The 24447-nt window shown below is 39.4% G+C and overlaps 1 protein-coding gene across 3 annotated transcripts in view; it reads right to left on the reverse strand.

Moving 5' to 3' along the window:
* Positions 1 to 4819: 4819 nt before the first annotated feature.
* The window catches only part of mvb12ba (multivesicular body subunit 12Ba), a 31745-nt gene continuing 12117 nt past the window's right edge, over positions 4820 to 24447 (reverse strand). For 2 of the 3 annotated variants that reach the window (XM_062412651.1, XM_062412652.1), the window contains 10 exons: positions 22443 to 22565; positions 15873 to 15980; positions 15564 to 15660; positions 14561 to 14690; positions 13174 to 13317; positions 9832 to 9926; positions 8582 to 8637; positions 8366 to 8425; positions 7998 to 8050; positions 4820 to 7878 (listed from right to left, as the gene is read on the reverse strand). In XM_062412651.1, the coding sequence (XP_062268635.1) occupies positions 7806 to 7878; positions 7998 to 8050; positions 8366 to 8425; positions 8582 to 8637; positions 9832 to 9926; positions 13174 to 13317; positions 14561 to 14690; positions 15564 to 15660; positions 15873 to 15980; positions 22443 to 22553 (927 nt within the window). In that variant the 5' untranslated portion in view covers positions 22554 to 22565 and the 3' untranslated portion in view covers positions 4820 to 7805. The remainder of the gene's footprint in view (positions 7879 to 7997; positions 8051 to 8365; positions 8426 to 8581; positions 8638 to 9831; positions 9927 to 13173; positions 13318 to 14560; positions 14691 to 15563; positions 15661 to 15872; positions 15981 to 22442; positions 22566 to 24447) is intronic. The other variant, XM_062412653.1, reaches the window with a different exon arrangement.

A 24447-nucleotide genomic window follows, 5' to 3' on the forward strand; every position in this document is an offset into this window, starting at 1 on the left:
GATACTTTATTAATCCCGTGGGAAATTAAGGAAACCCATGAAACTGATTTTCTGGATCCCACTGTCCTTAGAACATTAACATTTTTAAATGTGACACTAAACAATAATACAAAGGCATAAAGCTCTTATCTATGCTGCTGTAGGTCTAGAATGTCTTTGGAAACATTACACATGTAGCTTTTCCTTTCTCTTCTCCCTCATAATTTATGAATTTAATATCTCATCATACATGTTACTGACTTGATTTCTTTCCAGCAGTCCTTGTTCTTTATCGTTTGGATATCCACTCCTGCAGCTGCTGCCACACGATGGACCATGATGGTAGATCGCGAATCAGAGATCAGTGAACTCCAAAGAGTGTAAAATACAATATGGGGGCAGCGACTCAGGAATCTAAGGCTTCTCCAGTCTGCAGTTTGCCCCTGACGGCTGTGTGTGATAGAAAAAGTGTGGCATATAGGTTCGCTGTATGAAGGTGTGTGAAGGAGTGAATGTAGCTTGTACTGTAAAGCCGTCTGAGTGGTTAATGAGACTAGAAAATGCTTTATAAATGCAGTTCATATACCATTATCATTTTTTTTATACAATCTGAATTTTTTGTATTGGTTCACTTCCCATTAATTGAAATATATGAATAAATAAAACAATTGTTTTTTTGTTCAGTTCCAACCTGAAGTCTGTAAGCCATTTCACCAAAGGTAAACCCGTTTATAAGGGAATTCTGAGAAAAAATCTTAGTGTTGCATGTTGCATGTATCTCACAATTTTCCATTCAATTCAGTTTTACTTTAATTATATAGTGCCAAAATATGACACACTATCTTATCATAATTTACATTGTTTGGTTGAGACCTTACAAAGAGATTTCTTATAGAGAAACCCAACAGTTCCCACAATTAGCAAGCACTTTGGCAACTGTTTTTTATTTCTAGAAAAACCCTCATTAACATTGAAGAAACCTCTAGCAGAACAAGACTCAATGTGAGCGGCCATCTGCCTCGAAAGGTTGGGATTAACAGAGAAAAAAATGGGGGAGAGAGAAGAGGTGGGTAGACAAAAGCAAGAGAGGAGATGGAGGGAAGGGAGGACCAGGAAAATATGTGTTAATGTAAAAAAAAATTAAGGATGAGATTTATAGATGTAATGATGTTAATAATGATATCAGCGATAGATAACTGCTCTGTGCATGATAGGAATTCCTCCGGCAGTCTAAACCTATAGCAGCATAACTAACTAATGGTTCAAACCTAGTCCTAAAAACTGATACAATTATTATTATCGGTGACTTCAATCTTCATGTTGATCAATCAATCAATCAATCAAATTTTAATTGTATAACCCATATTCACAAATCACAATTGATCTCATAGCCTATGCCGAGCTGCCTGTGGCAAGATGGCCGCCATGTGCGGCCGTTCGACTCCGTTGACCGGAAATGCGGATGAGACATCTAGCCTTTATATATATATATCTATGGTCCCAACTATGGGTTGTCATGTTATATACTGAGTAATATTCCTAGATAAGAGAGCTGCTCCATCCCAAGTGGGATGAACGCCGTCTCTCCTGACAAGACCTGGTTTTCTCAAAAAAGTTAGCCAAATATCTATAAAGCCCACACAGTTTACAGGACACCACTTCGACAGCCAGCGGTTAAAAGACAACATGCGGCTAAACATGTCATCACCTGTTGTATTAGGGAGCGGGCCAGAGAAAACTTCTTTGTCCGACATCGTTTTAGCAAAAGCACACACGGACTCAACATTCACTTCGTTGTCGTTGCTGTCGTCGTGAATTATTATTTTATTGTATTTACCTTTTTTAGTTTTAGCCATTAGCCGGCTAACTACAGCTAACAGAGTTTCTAGGCTGCGGAGCCGAGCTTCTAAGTCGATAAGCCTCGCCTCCATCACTATCAACACAATACATTTATTACATGTACCACTACTGTTAAGGGAGGTAGAGGGGTAAGTAAACATGAGACACTCGGAGCAAGAGAGAGCAGTGGAGCAACAGGGAGAGAGAGAAGACATCGCTGCTATAGAGCTACGAGGGTGAGCTCAGACAGAACACAGAATCACTAAGCACGATAGAGTAAGGGTTGGTATGTGCGAGTGTTTAACTACAGACCGGTGATTTTAGCCGTAGTGCTACAGAGAAACAGCTGTGTTTATCATGTTGATAATAATATTGATAGTGTCAGGCGTGTTGGTTTATCCTAAATAAGAGAAGAGCTGGACTGGTCCAATTTAAATATTTATTGAGATGCAATGAAAGTTGAACAACATAGCTATGGACAATTATCACAGCCTAGGCTAATTAAGTTAGCAATAGGTAGTTAATAATGGCCCCGAACAGAAGGGGTTTGATATAATTATAACAGTAGATTTAATATGATTGGTTATGAAAGATTGAAGGGGAGTCACTGCAAATCAATTTGGTTCTCCCTTATTGGTCCACAGCTGTAGTCCCCCGCCTCTTGTCAAGGAATCCAGGAAGTGACAAGAAGCCGCTCTCTGTGACGCTACTACTACTCTGATAGTTGCTAAGCAAAATGTTCTCTTCATGAAAGGCCTTGACACAGCTAATGCCATGTAGGCCATTGGCGAAAGGAATATGATGTTCCTGCTATATTCAAACAATGTCCACTTGGTGTAAACATTAAGATCCTCGAACCAAAAACAACGAAACAAAACAATGTCAACAATCATTTGTATAATGGCCTTATATATGGCCCAACTGCTCATGCTTCCCCCCCCCTTTAGTTGCAAATAGTTTCAGTCAGACCCAAATACCATCTAGAATTTAAATTCCTAACAATAGAGTTAGATCCCATTCCTACAAAATAACTTAAAAAAATTCTGTCCCTAATTGATAGTACGTTACTGATCACAATCAATCTAAAAAATGTTGGTACGATTTTGAGCATGTTAGAGCCCTCAAAAAGCCAATTAATTTGCCTGAATAATAATAATAATAATAATAATAATAACTAGGGCTACGTTTCAGCACTAACGGGCCCGAGCAGAGGCAATTTCAAGTCTGTTGCGGTCGGTGAAGTGAGAACGTTCGATGACCAACAGTCGTCTCTGCGTTGCAGGCGTTTGCGCACTGCGGCAAGGATAAACCTTTCACTTCCTGTAGCCAGCAGGTGGCGCTAGGATTTTAAGTCATGTTGTCTTTGTTGATGTCATCAGGTCGTGCCTCTTGTCTTACATGCCAAGTTTGGACTTGATTGAACCAAATATGTCCAAGATACAGTAGCTCGTGTTTTGATGGTGTGTAATTAAACTTTGCCGCCACGCCATGGTAACACTGTATGAAGAAAGTAAAACATTTTGATAACTTTAGATCTCCATCTTGCTTCGATGACACTCATCTAAATGTTACGTTGATCTGATGAAAGCTCTACGACAAGTGCATCAAAGTAAAAGTGTGGAATATCGCCAAAATGGCCACCAAATCCAAAATGGCGGGCTTCCTGTGTGGTCTAGAATATCTTTCCAAGAGACGTATTTCTTTGTCAAGAAAAAAAACATATCCCTATCGATTTTTGTAGATGAAGACCAATCGTAGTGCCGGAGCTGCCCTTTAGGGGGCGCTTGTCAGTTATTTTGCCACGCCCATTCCAAAAAATCATCTGAATATCTTCAAGGGGGGGCTGTTGATACACACATGTAGTTTGAGGGAGGTTGAACCTTGAACACCAAAGAAATAGCGATTTTGTGTATCATGGTGAGCTGATGAACTTTGATGCCACGCCATTAATAATCTGCATGATGGAAAGTCACAGTAATCTTATGCCTACTTTATCAATGTCTTGAGACCCATTTGACACAGTTTGACATGGTTTCGCAAAGTGGATGAGCAGAATTACATCCAAGTGTAAGACGTTCCAAAAACAAGACATTTCCTGCTGCCATCAGGGGGCACGTGATTTTGAGACACGGTTTCTGTATATATGTCTTCAGGTGGCGACTCTTGTCTTACATGTCTAGATTGGAGTCGATTGGACCAAATATGTCTGAGATACAGAAGCTTGTGTTTTGATGGATTTTCATCAAACTTTGACGCCACGCCACGGTCAGACGGTATGACAAAAAGTTATTTTTTGATAACTTTAGATCTCCATTTTGTTCTAATGACACTCGTCTAAATTTAAGTTGATCTGATGAAAGCTCTACGACAAGTAAATCAAAGTAAAAATATGGAATATGGCCAAAATGGCCACTAAAACCAAAATGGCGGGCTTCCTGTTGCATATTTCATAATGCTTTTTGAGGCTTTTTTGTGCGTCTGGTCATGATACATAACTATCATCATTTTCATGAGGATCAGTGATCGCTGTTGAGCCATTTTGTCACGCTCATTTTCAAATACTCCAGAATACGTACATTTTCACCACTTTCTGATTTATTGCAAACTTTTAAAACTTTTTGAGCATGTTGAAGCCCTCAAAAAGCGCATTTACTACACTCAGAATAATCCTTACAATTTCAATAGGGCCGCCCATCGGAGGTGCTCTGGCCCTAAAACATTGAATGAGAAGGGGTGTCCAACTTTTGACTGGCACTGTTTATACAGTATATGACTTATTTAATTTATTGTTCCAGTAACAGAGCTGCTTGTCGTATTTGTTTTTATCAGCTAAGTATGAAATTCCACTGCAAAAATGGATGGAGTCAAAAATGTAGCTGATGGATGGAGACATTTGAACCAATAAGAAAACTGTTTTAACATGTGTAAGTTTCACTGTGGCAAACTGGCACCATCACATGAATTTAACAGTAGCTCAACAATATTTTTAGTGAATATCAACGACATTGTGAAAATTTTATTCCATACCCACTGTAAAATGTGAGAGATTAGCTATCACATTTCAGCAGATGCAGGTGAAAATTATAGTCTTTAACACTGCTAAGTGAAGCTCAAATACATACAATGTGTTTCAAATTTAATTAAAAACCTCAAGTTTAGTCTCGCTCCGGCTTGAAACATTGTGACCTCACCAATCTGACCAAAAATAAAATTCAACATGTTTGTTACAGTTTAATAAAACTTAATAATACAAAGGCATCTGATGCGGTTCTGTTCATTCCATAGAGAATAAAATCTATTTGAGGCAAAAATCTAACTTAAAACTTTTCAAAAATAACTGTCGCTTAAACTTCATGCATGCAAACTAACTGACATAATCAAAAGATAATTGCAGACATCATATTAGTTTGATATTAAATGTTTCTGCAGAACTGATTGGAAGTTAAGACCACGGCTGACAAATTACATGTGTAGCTTATCACAGAGCAGCCAGCTCATATACAGAGAATGTAACATAGGTATGAACTGTGTTTTTTTTCCTCCAAACTTATTGCGTTGGTTACATTTCTGAAAACTTTGTCACAACACTGAAATGACTAATACATTAATCAAACAAAAATATAAAGGAACGAATCCATTTTTTTATGAATGGATAATATTGCAGACACTAGTGGCAAAAAAGGAAAAATAGTACTTTCTTGTAAACATCTGTCTCATGTAGCAAATGGAGTGAACAAAGAAAAATAAAAAAATAAAACACTAGTCATTGGTGCTGCTTTGTACAATACTGTATTACCATAAAAAAAAGTGCCACTCAAACACAGACATGAAGAGAATTTAAGATTAATACCTCAATAAATACATGACTAGATTCTGAGATAGTTTTTTAACAATAGTACTTAAGGTCAAGATGGACCTTTATGCTGATATGTAACAGTCATCTTTAGCTCATCACAGATGTTTTTTCGAACAAATTAAAAGCCTGCCAATTAATGGAGATGATTCAGCAACTGACAGGTCTTACATTGAAACCTCTGGAGTGTTAAAGTTTTTTTTAGATTTACTGACTATAGCTTAAAAACTATTAAAAAAAACTGGGGTTAAATTCGAGAAACAATGTCTTGAGCAAATTCTTAATAGAAAGTCTATATTCTCAGTTACCAGAAGCACCAGGAGAAGCAGAGAAGACAGATGTGAAAATAGACTCCTTCAACTAAAATGATAAACATATAAAAAAGCTGCAGGTTGAAGAGACTTATAGATGAAGCTTATGAGCCACCAATACTAATATGCATTATTTGTGTGTTGTGGGATAACACTGACTGTGAACAAGTGACAATGAAGTCTGGTGCAGTGTTCACTCAGAGCTAGCACTTGTCCCGTCAGTCTCATTTGAAATAAGTTGTGGTGGACCTGAGTGGGTAGTGGTCTTCACATGTCAAATGAGTTAAAAAAAATATATATATTTCTAAAATGATTCTTGCTCATTAAAAACACAAGGAAGTTTACAAAGGTTTCGACCAAACTGAAACAAAGATCTACCACATTTTTCTTATCTAACCACTTCAATCAAATAAGAACAGCACTTTTGCTTGATCACGTATGAGGTGTTGTCTTTTTAACACTGTTCTTAGAAAAGTAACAAAAAATGGGGAGGAATGTATATATATGGTTAACAGAACTTTCGTGCTACTTTGTTGCTGACTGAATTGTGTCAAAGGCACAGTCAATCAGTAACTGTCAAGAACAAAATGGTATCATGTTTTTAAAAAAAAAAGTATTCACAGCTGTGAAGGGTTGTCCTCTATTAAAAAATCAATTAGACTGATTAAACCAGAATTCAAAGTTCCCGACATAGTTACATCTAGTACTCTTATTACAAGTTTGAAAAGAGAGATTAAGAGATCTATGTAGCTAGGTCACAGCTCTTCTGCTGGTATACAAATTGGATAAATATGACGATGTGAAGGACATTGTGTGAGCATGTGTTTCATACATTTTTTTTCATTTTTTAAATGTTCAAATGTTAAAACAATCAAATGAATTCAAAGTAATGTATTGGGTAAAAAGTATTGTTTTGTCACCTGCAAAAATCTTTCAGCAACAACAGTAGACAATACATTAAATATGGTTCACAGAATCCTACTAACAGTGCAGTGTAACCTGTGTCCTGGTTTCTTACTTTTAAACACTAACAGTGGTTCTAAATCCAGCCAACGTTGCCGGCTCATGTAGAGACTGGAGTGGTTTACATAGTATCTGTGGAAACAGGAAGCACACTAAAATTTCCAAACACAAAGTGCACTCACAGCTACACAAGTATATCACAGAAACATCTTAAGAACAAGGAGATAATTACCTACAAAGAAGATCAGTACAAGCATGAAAAAATTCCACAAAGATTCCTTTTATATTTCCAATAGATGAGCTGGGATGAGTCACCCTCCTGAATGCAGCAGGTTACCCTCGACTAAGGAAGGCTAACATGCTATCTGCTTTGAGAATCAGAACATTTTGGACACTAAAGGCCAGACAAGTGCCATCCAGCACGGCAAAGTATCCTTGGATCTTCAAGAGGGCTGTGGTGTTTTGTATTACATGGGACCAGCAATTCATCATTCTTTTTAGAAAAATGTATTTTAAAATCATTTAAGATTCTCCATTTCAATATCCTTCTGCAAAAACGTCCAATGGACCATTTTTAAATCCATCTCATCAATGTTGTATATAGATGTCTCAGGCACACCTCCAGAGCCCCTCAATGCTCTCCTCGTATCTTTGTGTTTCAGTTTCCTTGATTTCAAAGCACAACTTATACAGAAAAAACACGTTCCAGAAATCATCTTTTTTTTCTTCTGTCTTTTGAGTACAGTTGTTTGGACAGTTTGGATGTAACTGTTTCCTGTAGGTAGTTCAGTAGTTGTGTACAGGTCTCACTTGCTGTCATCGGGAGGCGAGAGTGGTAATCGGTAGTCAGGCCTCAGAGCTCAGAGAGGTCCTTGTTGGACTGGGAGGGAGGCGAGCTGCTGCGCTGTGCTCTGTGCGGAAACTGTAATCATACTGATAGAGGGAGAGATGTACATTATTGTTAACATTAAACAACAAAAATCTGGCTTTTCTACTCTGTATTTCATGTGATTCACAAAAATACAGTGAATCAAACTAAAAAAAACACTGACCTCTGGTGGACACACTGTGGAACCACATTCTTCAACACAAACCAGTGGAGCATCTTATTTTCATATAAAAAAAATACATCTTACACAAGTTAGAGGATAATTCCTGCTTAATCCAATTTATGTCTTTATAGAAATACTAAAATTAAATCCTGCTACTGCTACAACAAAGTCCAAAGTTTGATTATTTGACTTTCTAAATTACTGATATGATCATCCGACTGCTCCTGTACTTGGCATATTCCTGCATCAATGGAATCCCATTGGTGACAACAGGGTTATCACGATAAATAGAAATGGTTGACAAGCGTGAACTCTGCTTAAATATTATGAGAACTGTAACCTGTACCTGACTACATCTTTCTACTCACCTCTTTCTCGATCTCAGTCAGGGACTTAATCGTGATGTTCATCAGATCCACCTGCTGCAGCTGGACATAAACCGGGTGGTGGATTAGTTATAAGAAGGCTCAACCACTGACTGATTGTTTTGTTTCCTCGTATTCCTCTATATAACATTAAACAAAATTCAGCAGTGCAGCAGTGTTAAACCTAAGACTCAACTCAATTAAGTTAAGGTAACTTACATCAGACGAGGCACAGGCAAACTTCTCAGATATCATGAAAGGCACTCCATCCATTGCTTAAAAAAGACAGTTCAAATAGAAACTGTTACATAAATGTATATTCTGCAGCAAAACCACAGAAATAACAGTGAAAACATACATTCATTAAAGTGAAAAAAAATAATGCAATTGTGGATCTGGATGGATATAGAGTGCCACTATAGGAACTCAAATTCAGACTCATGAAAATTCACTCACTATCTTCTCACCACTAAGTCGATGGATGGCTGGATGAAGTGTTTGAGCACACAAAACACTTTAGGAGTTTCAGGGGTAGACAGCGCTGCAGCCTAATCCACTACAATTAAAGTAAATGGTGACCTTTTCTTCAAAAACATAAAATGCCTCCATACGGCTCTCTGGTGTCATTCTAGTGTCCGTAAGCCCCAACATTCAAATTTAACTCGAAACGGCATCATTGACACCCTGTTTCTAGCCTAAAAGTCTAGTTTCATCCTCCCCCACAGCTGCATTTGTGTGTGAATCATAAAGACATGGGGTAAATGACCTAGTTTCGAGTGTAATTTTAATGTCTGGGCTTATGGATACTTGGATGAAAATGCAGGAGCATAATGGAGGCATTTTATTCATTTTTTTCTGTTCTTTCTTTAAATATAAAGGAAGTGGTGACCATTTACTTCAATTGTATTTAAGTGGACTGCAACGCTGTTTACCCCTCAAACTACAAAAGTGTTTTTCGGACTCACACATTTTCCCCCACCACTCCATCGGCAAAGTGGTGAGTAGATGAATGGATTTTCATTTTTGGTTGAACTATCCCTTTAAGTAACACGAGGCAATGCCAATATTTTTCCTAATGAATTGAAATGGAATTTTTTATTGAATATACATTTTGCACATAGTAGTAACACAACCAACACACAACCTATACACATCATGAGACATTTTTTGAATGTGCTCTGTTACATGAGACATATATTGCACTTCTGTTCGTAGTAAGGAGAGGGATCCCTCACTTATGACACCATGAGGTTTATATGTTTTTTCTCACCCCTAAGGACAGAGGATGTTGGACCTTGCAGCCTCCAACCCCTTGATTACTACAAATTGTGAATATGGGCTACACAAATAATATCTGATTTGATTTTTACAAAGTGACAACACTGTGTTTATTAAGTGTCATTGGAAGATTAAAACTTTGATTTTGGGAAGAGAATGTTGAGAAGAAGACAGAAGTTATTCTTGCTGACCTGAGATAGCATACAGGCTAGAGTTCTGGTGCTCATAATCTGGTCTGGTCGTGTTTTTCCCTCTGAAGCTAGCCGGTAGGGTCATGGAAATATGCCTTGGGACAAAAAAAAGATTATTGAACATATGACTTCTTCAATGGATAACTAGAAATACAGATACTGCCAAACAGGGCAGTTTCTGTCAAAATAAAGCATTTTCAGATGTATATAAGGTCACTGTGACATTAACATTTCACCACTGAGATGGAATTAGTTCAGCTTTGAGACCAAGTGACAACTGATCAAAAGTTTAAGAGATTCCATGAAGGCGCTCTTGAAATATAAAAAAAATCCAAGAGGCGCAAAGAAAATTTGTGAGGCAACTGTGACCTTACCCTATGGCAACGATAACCAAGATCTTATCAGTTAATTTGTGAGTCGAAGTCTCCCTCAAGGCGCTATGGAGATATGCATTCATGGAGCAACATTTTGCTTGAACTATGACAAAAAAATTCATATCTGGTCTGCCTTTGGACAACCACATTACGCATTACAACATCTCAGAAATATTCAACCCCCCAAAGATTTTAAGGATTTATCAATTACAGTTTTTTCTAAGTTACAAGATTCAAGATACTGCTTCTAATGACTTCTTTATGAGTTTAGGGATACATAAAATCATCACAGAAAATGCATGATGTAGTATTTGTATGTAACAGTATATTTTGTTAAGATAGCCATGTCACAATTATTAAACCCCTATATAATAGTGTTGTTCTTAAAGCTGTGTGACAGTTTTTATGGCCTAAAATGGAGTTGAAACCTAATTAAGCCTTTGGGAACTCTATAATGATGCTTCTATTGCTTCAGCTGTGATGCATATATATATAAACTCCACCTATTAAGGGTATTCAAGGTGAGTTGCAACCATGGGAAAGACAAAGGAGATTCCAAAAAAGCTGAGAGAGGAGATTATTTCATCAAGTCTGAAGGGCTTTGGGTATAAGAAGATTTCCCAAAAATTGAGATTCCAAGAGACACCATTGGGAGCATTATAAGGAAGTTTAAAACTTATGGAGCAGCTCTAAACCTACCTGGCCGTGGAAGAAAGCCCAACATTTCATCGAGGGCCCTCTGCAACTTAGTCAGAATAACTAAGAGAAACCCCTGTACCCCTGACTGCAAGACACCTACAGCATGACTTGATGAAGGCTGGTACAAGTGCTTCAGTGGCAACTATAAGACGTGCACTGAACAAACAAGGACTTCATGGCCGGACTCCAAGACGCACTCAGCTCTTGACAACAAGAAACATCCGAAGTCGACTAGAATATGCCAGGAGGAATTTGGATAAGATAACTGAGTTTTGAGTGACAGTTCTATGGACTGATGAAACCAAACAGGAACTATTTGAACATATCGACCAGCGGTATGTCTGGCATGTGAAAGGCCAGGTTAATGACCATAAGAATACCATCCCCAAGGTCAAGCCTGATGGTGGGTCATTTATGATGTTGGGCTGTTTTTCTGCGTCAGGAACTTGCAATCTTGATAGTGTAGCTGGCATCATGTATTCTCAGAAATACCAGGCCATTTTTAGGAGGAATGTGATGCCTTCTGTTGACAAATTAAACCTTGGTGATCATTGGACTTTCGAGAAAGACAATGATCCAAAGCTCAACTCCAAGTCAAGCAAAGCTTGGTTGAGAAAAAGATCCTGGAACGTCCTGGAGTGGCTTTCTCAGTCACCAGATTTAAATTTGATCGAAAATATTTGGTTGGATTTAAAGAAGGCAATTGTAGCACAGAAGCCATCAAACATCACTGAGCTTGAGGCTTTTGCACGTAAAAATGGGCAATGATTCTGATCGAGAGGTGTAAGAAGCTTGTCCGCATTTACCGAAAACGTTTGTTAGAAGTTATTAAAGCTAGAGGATGCGCCACAAAGTTCTGAAACTAGGGTTTGAATAATACTGAACATGCACATATGTGTTAAAAGAGTTACATTTTTCATTTGAACTTCAAAGTTAAGTCAACTTCTGTTGGGGGGTTGAATATTTCTGATTGCAACTGTAAGTGCCGCAAAGCGCAAAGCAGCATCAATTCTCGGGCAGGCAGCCGCCTAGCTGCTCAAACCGGAAGTACATTTCCCTCGCCGGTAAGCCGGCGATTCTGCCTATTCTGCTACTTTGTAATGTCATAGCTGAGATGTTGTTTTATACTCCGTTCAATGTAGGGGTTCGGGGGGTAAATGATGATGTCTTCACAAGTGACAGACCTACGCAAGCCTAAAGTTGGATATATTTTTTGAAGTTTTCAAATTTCACATATTAAACACATATAAACCATATCCCTTCCCTACTTTAAACCCAAGTGCCATGCCTGAGGGAATATCAACTTCTTGGAGTGGTATGTCAGATGATGAACAAAACCCCCCCCCCAAACAAACAGACTTTAAATGAAGAAACATTTCATATCTATTAACAATAGTAATAGCAGCATTACCTTTATTATAATACCAAAGGAACATGACAAGGGAGTGCATTTTCCTGGTATACTGAAAGGTCACCACACCCTTTGGAACTTATTATCGGAGCTATGAACTGATTAAAAGATCTTTTCAAGTTGAAGACATCCCACGATGTCCCTCACCCTCTGACCGTAGGTCACCCACCCACAGTGTGACATCGTCCCTCAACCTAAGAAGTATCGCCTAACTGGCCGGCAGGAAGGCAAAAGACAATGTACGTGCCTTGGTTGGAGTCAGAGGTGTCGACCTCTCTGGTGGTGCCGAAAAGTGCGAGCAGAGGGTTAGTGTCCACATTGAGCAAATGGATTATGGACAGAGTTTGAAAAATGTCTCTCCAATAATTTCCTAGACTAGAACACGTTCAGAACACAATTTATAAGGAAAGCCTTTGACATTGAGGAATAAAAGTCTTGCTCCCAGGAGGTTTCAATTTTGTTTAGAAGAGCACAGAAATTCCTAAATGTGTCATTCATTTCGGTGTGGTCAAAGGAGATTCTTCCATCCTACAATAACAAAACGACCATTTATATCCAATATCAGACTGTGATGTTCAAAGGATTTAAACCACCGTATCCTTGGCCTGAAAGGTGGAGTGACGTTGCTACCGCCACGTTTACTGTTCGGAGACGTCATGCTTGTATGGACAGGCACGGATGAATGATGTCATGAGTGCAAACAGGCGCGCTGTTTTTATCTGACATTTAATCAGCAATAATTTCCGATTCAGATAAATAAATAATAATATAAAATTCCTATAGTCGGGCCAATAATATATCGGGCCGATATATATCGGGTCCGTAGTAAGTACACATACACAATAAGTGTGAACATACTTGGGCATAGGAGCTGCTGGGACTGGGGCTGAGCTGGAGGAGAAATTCACATTCTGGATATTGTTGGTGGTTGGTGTATGCGTTGAATCCTGGGTTCGAGGTACGTTCCCCATGCGATACCAGATTCCCATGTTGTTGAGCTCTCTGTCAAACAAGTAAAGTCGCATTAAGCAGAAAGAACTGAAAATAACATCATAAAATAGAAAAATAACTGGCAGATCCACACTCAACGTGGGCAGCCATCTTCCTCGACAGATTGGGGTGTGATGAGAGCAAAAGGCCCATTTGAATCTTCCTCTACATCTTTTGTAGGGATGTCACGATACCAAAAATGTTGTTAACAAAATGAAATTGACTTTATCACAGACACTCCTTTAACAAAATATTTGAATATACATAAAATAACAATGGCTATCGCCATAAATAATAAGAAATGATTATTACAATTATATACAGTGGCATGAAGAGAATTATGAGATTTCAGTTATAAGGTATAGCTTAATGAAAGAGAAAAAGGCAGAGGCTGCATACACTTAATGTACACACACATAACCACACTTATATACTCGACTCTGCAAGCCCTTCAAGGCCGGTCAGTGTGTGTGTGTGTGTGTGTGTGTCTGTGTTTAGTTTGCTCAGGAGTTTGTGAGAGACGTATTTAAACAAACACTAAGCAAACAGACAAATCCAGTCTTGGCTGCAGGACGTGCTGAGCTCCTAAAAAAAAAAAGGGATAGTAAACAGTTTTCTAACGTTACTCTGCACCATAGACCGTTTTATAAAAATGTCCAGCGCACAAACAACAAAAAGTGCCAGTATATTGTACAGCTGTTTGAAGAAGACTCACTAATGACAAGGAATAATTCTGAAGTGGACTCCAGAGCATTAACAGTAAACACCACAGCCCATTCTGAACAGGCAGGTTTATTAACGGGCACTGCATTAGGGCAAATTACATTAAATAGAGTCCAGTGTTTTTGCTGCAAAATTAGCATGTTTGATCGCTCACAATTGTGTTGGGTGTATTTAATTCCACAAAAAAAAAAAAATACAAAGCATATATGCAGCCTTGTGCATGAGCAACAGGCCAATGGAACTGGCAGCAATTTCATAGCGCTATCAAAGATCTAAAACTCCATAGTGAGACTTTAAGTCCAATGTATATTTCTGACTCTGTTGCCTGTGTCTGGACTGAACACACCATATTCTGTAATATCAAAGATACTCCAGCTTCTTCACGCCCCACTATTTTAAACATGCCTTAGTTACTGGACACCTGAAAAAAAAGTCTGGTGCTTTAACTTAGTGATCCATGTGATTAGTTGTCTCGAGAAAGCTATGAATACATAAATTAACCAAAATTAAAATGTAATCCCAAGCTACTCACCCTATAAAGGTATACTGAGGGGGGGCCTGTTTGGAGCGTCCCAGGATTCGGATGTCACAAATGGCTGCCTCTGTGGAGTCCCGCGGAATAAACTTAATGCAGAGACGCCTCTTCCTGAAAGCTTGTTCCTCTAAGGGACATGCGAAAGACAGGAAGACTGAGTGTCACTTTAACCGGCTCATTTACTACACAAGAGTGGAGAGCCTTATCTGAACATATCTGTTTGGAATGGCCAGTTTGCTTGGCCTGTGGTATTACTTGTTGCAGTTTTCTTAAGACGTTTTTAGACATGAAAATGTCCATAATAACAAAGAAATCCCCAAAAGATTAAGGTTAGGAGTGGTGCTGCATGCTGGAGGCAGAATGTACTGTATTCAAAAGCTATCGAATCTTGCGCATATCTAATAGAGGTTTTCAATGCATATTAATGCGGATGTAGACATTTTCTGCAACGTTTGTTGTTTTAGCAATGTCCCACAGCTGCATAATTATAACCACCACTGCTTCAGGATCAGAACAGACGCACATTAAAAGTCTGTTGGTGTTTTTTCGTGTCAAAGTCTATTGTCTGAGTGTACTCCCTCCACTCTGACCAGCGCTTACTTTATACTTTAACAATAAACACCGACACTCATCCCAAGTTATTAGGACCTGGGGCCTCACATACAAAACAGTGCATAGGATTCATACTAAAAATGTATGTGCGCACAAAAGCAGTTGCTGCTGTTGTCAATTTGCCTGCTGTCGTGAATGCACTGTTGTTGTGATAGACAAAGTCACTTATTTTGATCAGTCACTGCTAATGAGTCGCATTGAATACCTGTGCATTCAAACTGTATTAATATTGAGCATTGTGTCCAAATCAAACATAACTTACATGCATGTGCCTACAGTGATTTCAGGAATTATAAGACAGAATAAAGTAAGTCATTAATATTATTTTCAGCAATATTCTACAACACAGTCATGCTATCAGTGATTTTATCTTGACTTGATAACTTACGAGTGTCAACTGTCTCCTGGATCGGGATGAAACCCACAGGCAGAGTGTCCTTTATATCTATAAGCTTCATGTCCACAAGAACGTTGCCTAAATGGCTCTGTAGCGGGAAAAGGGGGGCATTTGATTAAGAAAGATTTTTAGGGGGAAAAGGCCCAAGTTGTACAAAGAAAATAAGAAATTGGAATAGGAAAATGAGTGAATTCAACTTCTCCACCAAATGGTATTATTACTTTTAGATTTAGAATTTTACTAATTTCAAATGGTTCAAATAGTATCACACGCATGGGTTGGTGATGTGAGTTTACTTACATTTTCTTTAGAGAAGACCCTGGTAAAACAGAGGTAGCGGGTCACCTTGGATTTAAATAGGCCATCTTTCCATAGGTCAGCATCTAGGCCATCTGTTGTTGTTGAGACCTGTGAACAGTCAGGGTACAAGATGACATGGTTACATCATTACATTATTTGTATATACATATAATTTTCAATAACTGAATATATACCACTAATAGAAAACAAATTTTCTAGATGTCTACCTGATAGTGCTGTAGCTAAATTTAAGGAAATAATTCCAATTACATTTTAACCCGTATTATCAGTAGATATAAAGAACATATTCTTTAAAAACCTGAGCTCCATTGAGATCGACCACCTCGTCGATAGCTCTGCAGACTCATTACGATTATCATTAGATTAACATTCAATAGCCCCTCTAAAAAAAGAAACATGTCAAACATAGTAAATTAGCTCCGTGGTATAATTCCCAGACAAATGACTTAAAAAAATTATCAAGAAAACTAGAAAGGAAGTGGCGCTCCAGCAACCATGTTGAAAACCTCATAGACTGGAAGAATAGTCTCAAAAAATATAAAAAGGCTCTCCACAAAGCAAGAGCCGTCTACAATTCAAAACTAATAGAAGAGAATAAAAACAACCCCAGGTTTCTCTTCATCACTGTAGCCAGGCTGACAGAGATCTAAACCCCGACTGAAATCACAGTACAGAAATGTCCTTTCGCAAAAATATGCAGAAAAACTAGTCCACGCCTTTGTTACATCGTGACTGGACTATTGTAATTAATTATTATAAGGCTCCAGCAGTAAGTCGTTAAAGACTCTACAGCTTGTCCAAATGCCGCAGCACGTGTGTTGACGAGAACCAAGAAAAGAGAGCACATTTCTCCATTATTAGCATTGCTACACTGGATTCTAGTTAAATCTAGAATAGAATTAAAAATTCTCCTCCTCACCTTCAAGGCCCTTAATAATATAGCACCTTTTCACCTTAAAGAGCTGTTAGTACCTTATAAACCCACTAGAGCACTGCGCTCCCAGAATTAAGGCCTACTTGTCAATCCTAAAGTCTCTAAAAGTAGAGTAGGAGACAGAGCTTTTAGCCATCAAGCCCCTCTGCTGTGGAATAATCTACCACTTTCAGTTCGGGAGGCAGACACTATCTGTTCGTTTAAGAGTAGGCTCAAAACCTTCCTTTTTGATAAAGCTTATACAGTGCCTTGCATAAGTATTCACCCCCCTTGGACTTTTTCCCATTATGTACTGTTACTAACTGGAATTCAAATAGACTTAAATAAACTTTTTCCCGTTTGATCAACAAAACATGCATAGTACTTTGGAGGTGCAAAATAAATTTTATTGTGACACAAACAATAATGAGAACAAAAAAGTTGACATCTGTTGGGTGCATAAGTATTCACCCCCCTGTGTCAATACTTGGTAGAACCCCCTTTCGCTGCAATTACAGCTGCAAGTCTTTTGGGGTATGTCTCTACCAGCTTTGCACATCTAGAGATGGAAAGGTTTGTCCATTCTTCTTGGCAAAAAAGATGAAGCTCAGTCAGATTGGATGGAGACCGCCTGTGAACCGCAATCTTCAAGTCTTGCCATAGATTCTCTATTGGATTGAGGTCTGGGCTTTGACTGGGCCATTTTAAGACATTAACATTCTTTAATCCAAACCATTCCTTTGTAGCTCTGGCTGTATGTTTAGGGTCATTGTCCTATTGGAAGATGAACCTCCGCCCCAGTCTCAAGTCTTTTGCAGACTGTATCAGATTTTCTTCAAGGATTTCCCTGTATTTGGCTACAGTTGGGATGGTGTGCTCAGGGTGATGGGCAGTGTTGGGTTTTCGCCACACATAGCGTTTTGCATTGAGGCCAAAAAGTTCAATTTTGGTCTCATCTGACCAGAGCACCTTCTTCCACATGTTTGCTGTGTCTCCCACATGGCTTCTGGCAAACTCCAAACGGGATTTTTTATGGATCCCTTTCAACAATGGCTTTCTTCTTGCCACTCTTCCATAAAGGCCAGATTTGTGGAGTAGACGACTAATAATTGTCCTGTGGACAGATTCTCCCACCTCAGCTGTGGATCTCTGCAACTCCTCCAGAGTAACCATGGGCCTCCTGGTTGCTTCTCTGATTAATTTTCTCCTTGTCCGACTCTTCAGTTTGGGTGGACGGACTCCTCTTGGTAGTTTTGCGGTTGTGCCATATTCTTTCCATTTTCTTATGATGGATTTTATGGTGCTCAGAGAGATGTTCAAAGCTCTGGATATTTTTTTATAACCTAACCCTGCTTCATATTTCTCCACAACTTTATCCCTGACCTGTTTGGTGAGCTCCTTGGTCTTCATGATGCTGTTTGTTCAGTAATGATCTCCAACAAACTCTGAGTCCGTCACAGAACAGGTGTATTTATACTGAGATTAAATTGCAGACAGGTGGACCCTATTTACTAATTATGTGACTTGCAAATGTGACTTGTGAATGCAATTGGTCGCACCAGATCTTTGTTAGGGGTTTCACAGTAAAGGGGGTGAATACATATGCACTCAACACTTTTCAGATTTTTATTTGTAAATAATTGTGAAATCCATGTAATATTTCCCCCCACTTCCAAATAATGCACTATTTTGTGTTGGTCCATTACATAAACTCACGATGAAATAAATTTTAATCTGTGGTTATACCATGACAAAATGTAGAAAAGTCCAAAGGGGGTGAATACTTATGCAAGGCACTGTAGTTAGAGCTAATTAGTGCGGCAGCAGGTAACTTGTTCTATTTTATGACGCATGACACACAGAGCTTCTTTTTCCAGCTTCTCCTTCCTCTTCTCCACCCTATCCCCCTTCCCCGGAATCCCTTTGCTTTATCACCCGCAGATCCCGGGCCTCTGTGGCCGCACCATGGATTGCGGTTTTTGGATCGCGCATTAGGGGTCGCGGTGGTGGATCCAGTGTGGCGGATTCTGTGTCATGTGGGCTGATCGTGGTGCTGGTGGCGGACCCTGTGTCGCGTTGGCATTGGGTACGGGCGGTGGACCAGGACCGCGGCTCGTTGTGGGTCCTGGTGGGCGGCAGTGGACGGTGACTGAGGACTGGAGTGGCGTCTGGTCTGGATGGTGGATTGTGGTCCTGCTGGTTGCTGACCTTGGACTGCGATTGCAGTGGGACTGCTTGGCATGTCATGTTGGGGTTGTCCTTCGGGATATTGACCCTCATCAATGCTGCTAAAAACTTTAATCTGGATGATGTTTTCCTACACCTGACATCTATTGCACTTCTGTCCGTCCTGAGAGAGGGATACCTCACATGTGTCTCTCTCGGAGGTTTCTACGTTTTTTTACCCTGTTAAAAGGGATTTTAGTAGTTTTTCCTTCATCTTACTGAGGGTGAAGGACAGAGGATGTCACACCCTGTTAAAGCCCTATGAGACTTATTGTAATTTGTGAATATGGGCTATACAAATAAAATTTGATTGATTGATTATATAGTATCTCTGAGTTTTTTTTCATCAACTAAATAACACACATCTTCAATAGGCTAAAATCTTGAAAAATTTCACTGATACTTATAGGTAGTTTTTAATTACGCTTAGTATAAACACCAATAATGGTGTTTCAACTCCTTAGGTAAGGAGTTGAAACCCAAGGTCAGGTTACCCAAGGTCAGGTTATACATAAAGGGCCAACCAACTGTAAATTGTCTACGTTGAGGGACTTTCATATCCATCTCAGATGCTCCAGACAGAGGCAACAACTTTGACTCTCACCAACTTCAACTCTTTTGTGTATTACACCAGTGGCAAGACGTAAAGACACAATATGATTTAGTAATGCATACTTAAGGCTTAACTATCCAATAGGATGTGAACACCTACATGTAAGATAGAGAGTGACAGCAATTTCTAACCTTGATGCATCAAGTCTACATTAAAATCTTCTGCATAAGACATCAGCTGCTGCCTGAGTTCTCCTTTCACCATCTTCCAGAAAACTCCCATAACAGGCTCTTGCACAGAGGTGGACGACTCTGCATCGATGCAGTGACTGAACATTCTAATGTTTTCTGCAACGTTCAGTGTTTCAGTTGTTATCCACTGCTGAGTAATTAGAACCCCGCTGCTTCAAGAAAGACACCGGTCATCCTGTGTCAGTCTCTTTCAGTCTGTTTCCTCCTTACTCCAACTGTGAACCGCGCTCACTTTACACTTCGACAATAAACACAATCACTGTTCACAAGTTGTTATCCAGGAGCATAAATATGAATTCATCAGGTTTTTTATAAAGATTAGTTCTAAGTGTGATGATACGAAAACATCAGAGAGGCAGAGTCAGTGCAGTGGCAATGATTTAAGATAAGATAAAGTAAAACTTTATTAATCCACACACTGGGGATTTTCAATTGTTTCAGCAGCAAGCACATCAGATCGAGGTAGAAAAGAGAAAAAAGACATTTAAAAATGCAATAGAATAAAAATGTTTAATTAAATAAAGAGTATATGCACCTTCTCACTGCAGTGTGTGTATGAAATGTTATAAGTAAAGTGTAGTGGCACAGGATGAATGTACAAGCAAGTCAAATATTTTTTGTTCATATGAAAAAAAAATTGTATATAGGAAGAAAATTGTACATAAACACAAAGGTGCAAAAAATGTATTTGTGGTTATTTGATTTATATCGCGATATATATATCGATTCCGACTGATATGACAAATATTGCGATATTATTTTGTTCCACATCATCTACCTCTAATCTGCGGGAAGAACTTCTCCTCTGGAGTGTGTGTATGTGTGTGTGAGTGTTAGGGCTGTGACGGTGACCGCATTACTGCAATACAGTGGTCATGTGAAACAGTGGTCTACCGCTGCACCACGCTCATTAAAGTCATCACCGCAGGTCATACTGAGCCATCAGACGGATGATGGTGTGTATCAACCATAGACTGTATACATAAATGGACGGAGGGTCTGTGACATCAACCGTTGGTTTCTGCAGAGTGAGAATGAGGCTAGTAGGAGGCGTTCCTCCATTGCCATCTTGCCGGAGCTGACTCCTCCTAGTTCCTAGCTAACCAATCAATGGGACAGCAGGAGGAGCGCGAGTGAAGACTGACAGCTGTGCGACTGCAGCAGAGCTCTAGATGCCTGGTTAGCTTAGGCTATGGCTAACCGGCTAACCGGCTACCTTCGACATGCTAGTCGCCGGTACTAATGGCTAAAGCTGCCCGCCCGGATGGTTGCGATCTTTACCATGAACTAGAGGTAAGTAACCTTGAAACTATACAATAACAAAACATATTGCTTTATCTATCATCATAATCATATGCTAACATGCCTTAAGTGTTTTTTAACATGGGAGTAATATGGGACTTTCTGTTTCTTGGAGCCGGCCCTCTGTGGCCACCCAGTGAATTGCAGCTTTTTACACTTCCTTATCGGCCTCATCGCTCAGCCCAGGATGTTGCCCCTTGGTATCAACCCAAGAGTAACAAGGAGCAGATACCCAGGGAGCAATGCATTACACCCAGGCAGTATGTCGCTGTAATGGAAAATTATAATGACCAGTGTCTGAGGTTGTGGAAATCCCCTGACTAGGTATCTCTCTACTGTGACCTTGGCAAACAGGGAGTTTGCTACAGTGGACGGACACACCAGATAGACACAGAGGATGATTTCAAATCTTTTTTTCTTATTACGTTTTATGAAGCACCTCTTTGTATTAGTTCTGGCATGTCTTCTTTTTTTCATATTGTCTTGTGAAACGCCTCTTTGTATAAGTTCTGGCTTTTGTGAACCTGCGGCCAGTTGTTCCATTCTGATCAACCGTGCTTGTTGTGTAACTCTGCAGAGCTTACTATTATAAAGACTCAATGGCAACGCCAGTCTGAGAATTTAATTATTTCAAATCTCAAGATGAATTTCCCTCACATCGCTTGATTACCGCAGGGAGAAAATGGTAAATGGTAAATGGTTTTTTATTTATATAGCGCTTTTCTAGTCTTGATGACCACTCAAAGCGCTTTACAGTACAGTTTTACATTCACCCATTCACAAACACATTAATACAGTGCATTTATTCGCAGCACTTTGTTATTCTATGGGGGTCCATTCGGGGTTTAGCATCTTGCCCAAGGACACTTCGGCATGCAGATGGGTCAGGGTTAGGGTTAGGGTTAGGGTTACTGCCGACCTTCAGGTTGGAGGACGACCACTCTACCCCTCAGCCACAGCCGCCCCTCTACATTCACAACCCTAGTGAGTGTCTGCTTGTCTCTGTTTGTCTTCACACACAAACTGTCTTCACACACAAACTGTCAAATACATTACACAGAAAAAGTCTGCAGAAACTCCAGAGGCTCTCACTTCTACATTTGCATTCACACATACAGACCCTGCAGAGAAAGTCTAGAGGATCTCCGGAGATCATTCCATGTCCTAAAGCTTTTTAGTGCATCAAAATGTGTAAGTGGGCATTATCATAGAATCAAGGATTAATAGGTAAAATGTATTAATTATTTGCCATTGTTATTTGGTATTAATTGTCCAACTGTGCTGAGTTGCATTCCTTGACTTACCACATCATATCCACTGGGTGCCCTGTTCCTGGAGGCCACTACGCCAACCCCTGTAATTGGATCCATTGGCATCTCTGGCAAAGCATCAGAAAGATCCCGAACCTCAGGCATCTTTGTAGATTTCTGCATCAAAAGGTGTCAGAGGAAATAGCACAGATTCACTTGTTTTACATACGGATACTATAGAAGGAAAAAGACACATAACATTCAAAATATACCAATATAATACCCTAATGAATAAAAATATTTATAATTATCATCACGTTTATATACAGTTAGTCATTACGATTAACATTAGACTCAATGGCACCTCTCAAAAATAAACGTGTAAAACATAGTGAATTAGCTCCCTGATATAATTCCAACACACGTGTATTTAAACAAGTGTCTAGAAAACTAAAAAGGAAGTGGCACTCCAATAACTCTGCTGAAAATCACTTAGCCTGGAAAGATAGTGTTAAATCATATAAGAAGGCCCTCCACAAAGCAAGAGCTGTCTACGCCACATTAATAGAAGAAAATAAAAACAACAGCACTCTCTTCAGCACTGTAGCCAGGCTAATAGAGATCTAATCTTCTTAAACCCACAACTTGTAAATTAGATTGCATTCATACAACGTTACTTCTAATAAATTCTACCCGTCCTTAAAAGTTATTTACTGAATACAATCAATCTATCATTATCATCAGAATATGTACCACAGTCCTTTAAACTAGCTGTAATCAAACCCCTTCTCAAAAAAACGACCCTGGACTAGGGCTGTGCTCAAAAAATCGATATGGCGATATATCGTGACGTCGTCATGCCGATGACCACATCGATGCTTTGACGGCAGTCTTTGGTGCGGTGCATAATAATGCCAATAGGTGGCAGCATAAGTAAAAACAGCAAACGTCTCAATTCAAAACAACAAGGAAGAAACACCGGAAAATCCGGCGGTGTTATTGCATGTGAAATGCTTTGCCAGCGGTCTGAATTTGGCCGCTCAACCTGCGCTCGAGACGCCCACTATTTCTTACTTACTCTCCACTGAGTCAATCTGAGGAGGGCTGTTTTAGACAGGGTAAAAAGGGTGCTGTTTTCAATGATCCTTGTGGTATTTTGACCAAAATAGGTTACAGACATTTCATTATAAGAAATCCTTGGGGTTGATAAGACCCCAAGGAACCATATCAACTGTGGTAAAATGGGCATACGATGGGTCCTTTAAAACAAATTTCAAGGACTGTCTTCTTTCACTTGCGTAACATCTCAAAAATCAGACATGTCAAAAGATTGTGGACTACAGTGGCATCCGATCATGATGGTGGATCCTGATTGTGGTGGCTGCGGATCTTGGACTATGATTACAACAAAACTGATTGATAATGTATACTCAGATACATTACTGACAAAAATACATCAATTCAAATACCTTCCATTATTCTAAAAACTGTTTATTCTTATCAATGCAGCAAATACCCTTATCTTTCTGATGTTATCCATTAACTGTAGCATCTATTGCACTTCTGTCCGTCCTGGGAGAGGGATTTTATTTACACAAAAAAAAATATCTCGGTCTGAACTGCTTATCTGCCTTTTAATGTCCCAAATGGTTAATTTTCACACTGAACTAGAGGGTACTCTAATAAAAAAATAATAACTAGGGATTTGAGCAGCACTGTGCGGGTTTCGAGTACTTACGATCTCGAAACCTGCTGCGGGGGAGGGCGAACAGGGAATGGGCGAAACCTCTGTGTCGTATGCATTTTTTGCATCGCATGAAGGATAAACACATCACTTCCTGTGTCAGTCATGCAGCACTGGACCACACCCCCTAATCATGCATTACGGTCCACGGCCTCAAGTGTAGACCACAAGCTGAAAATGTATGTAAATCAAATTGAAGTTATAGAACAATGCTTAACTCTTTTTGGCTGTAGGGGGTGCTATCAATATCACTCCACCAAGCAGACATGTTGCTGAGCTAGCAGTTTGTTAGCTACCACAGGCTCACCACAACGA

This window comes from Platichthys flesus, chromosome 19 (genome assembly GCF_949316205.1).
Source record: "Platichthys flesus chromosome 19, fPlaFle2.1, whole genome shotgun sequence".
Taxonomy (NCBI): Eukaryota; Metazoa; Chordata; class Actinopteri; order Pleuronectiformes; family Pleuronectidae; genus Platichthys; species Platichthys flesus.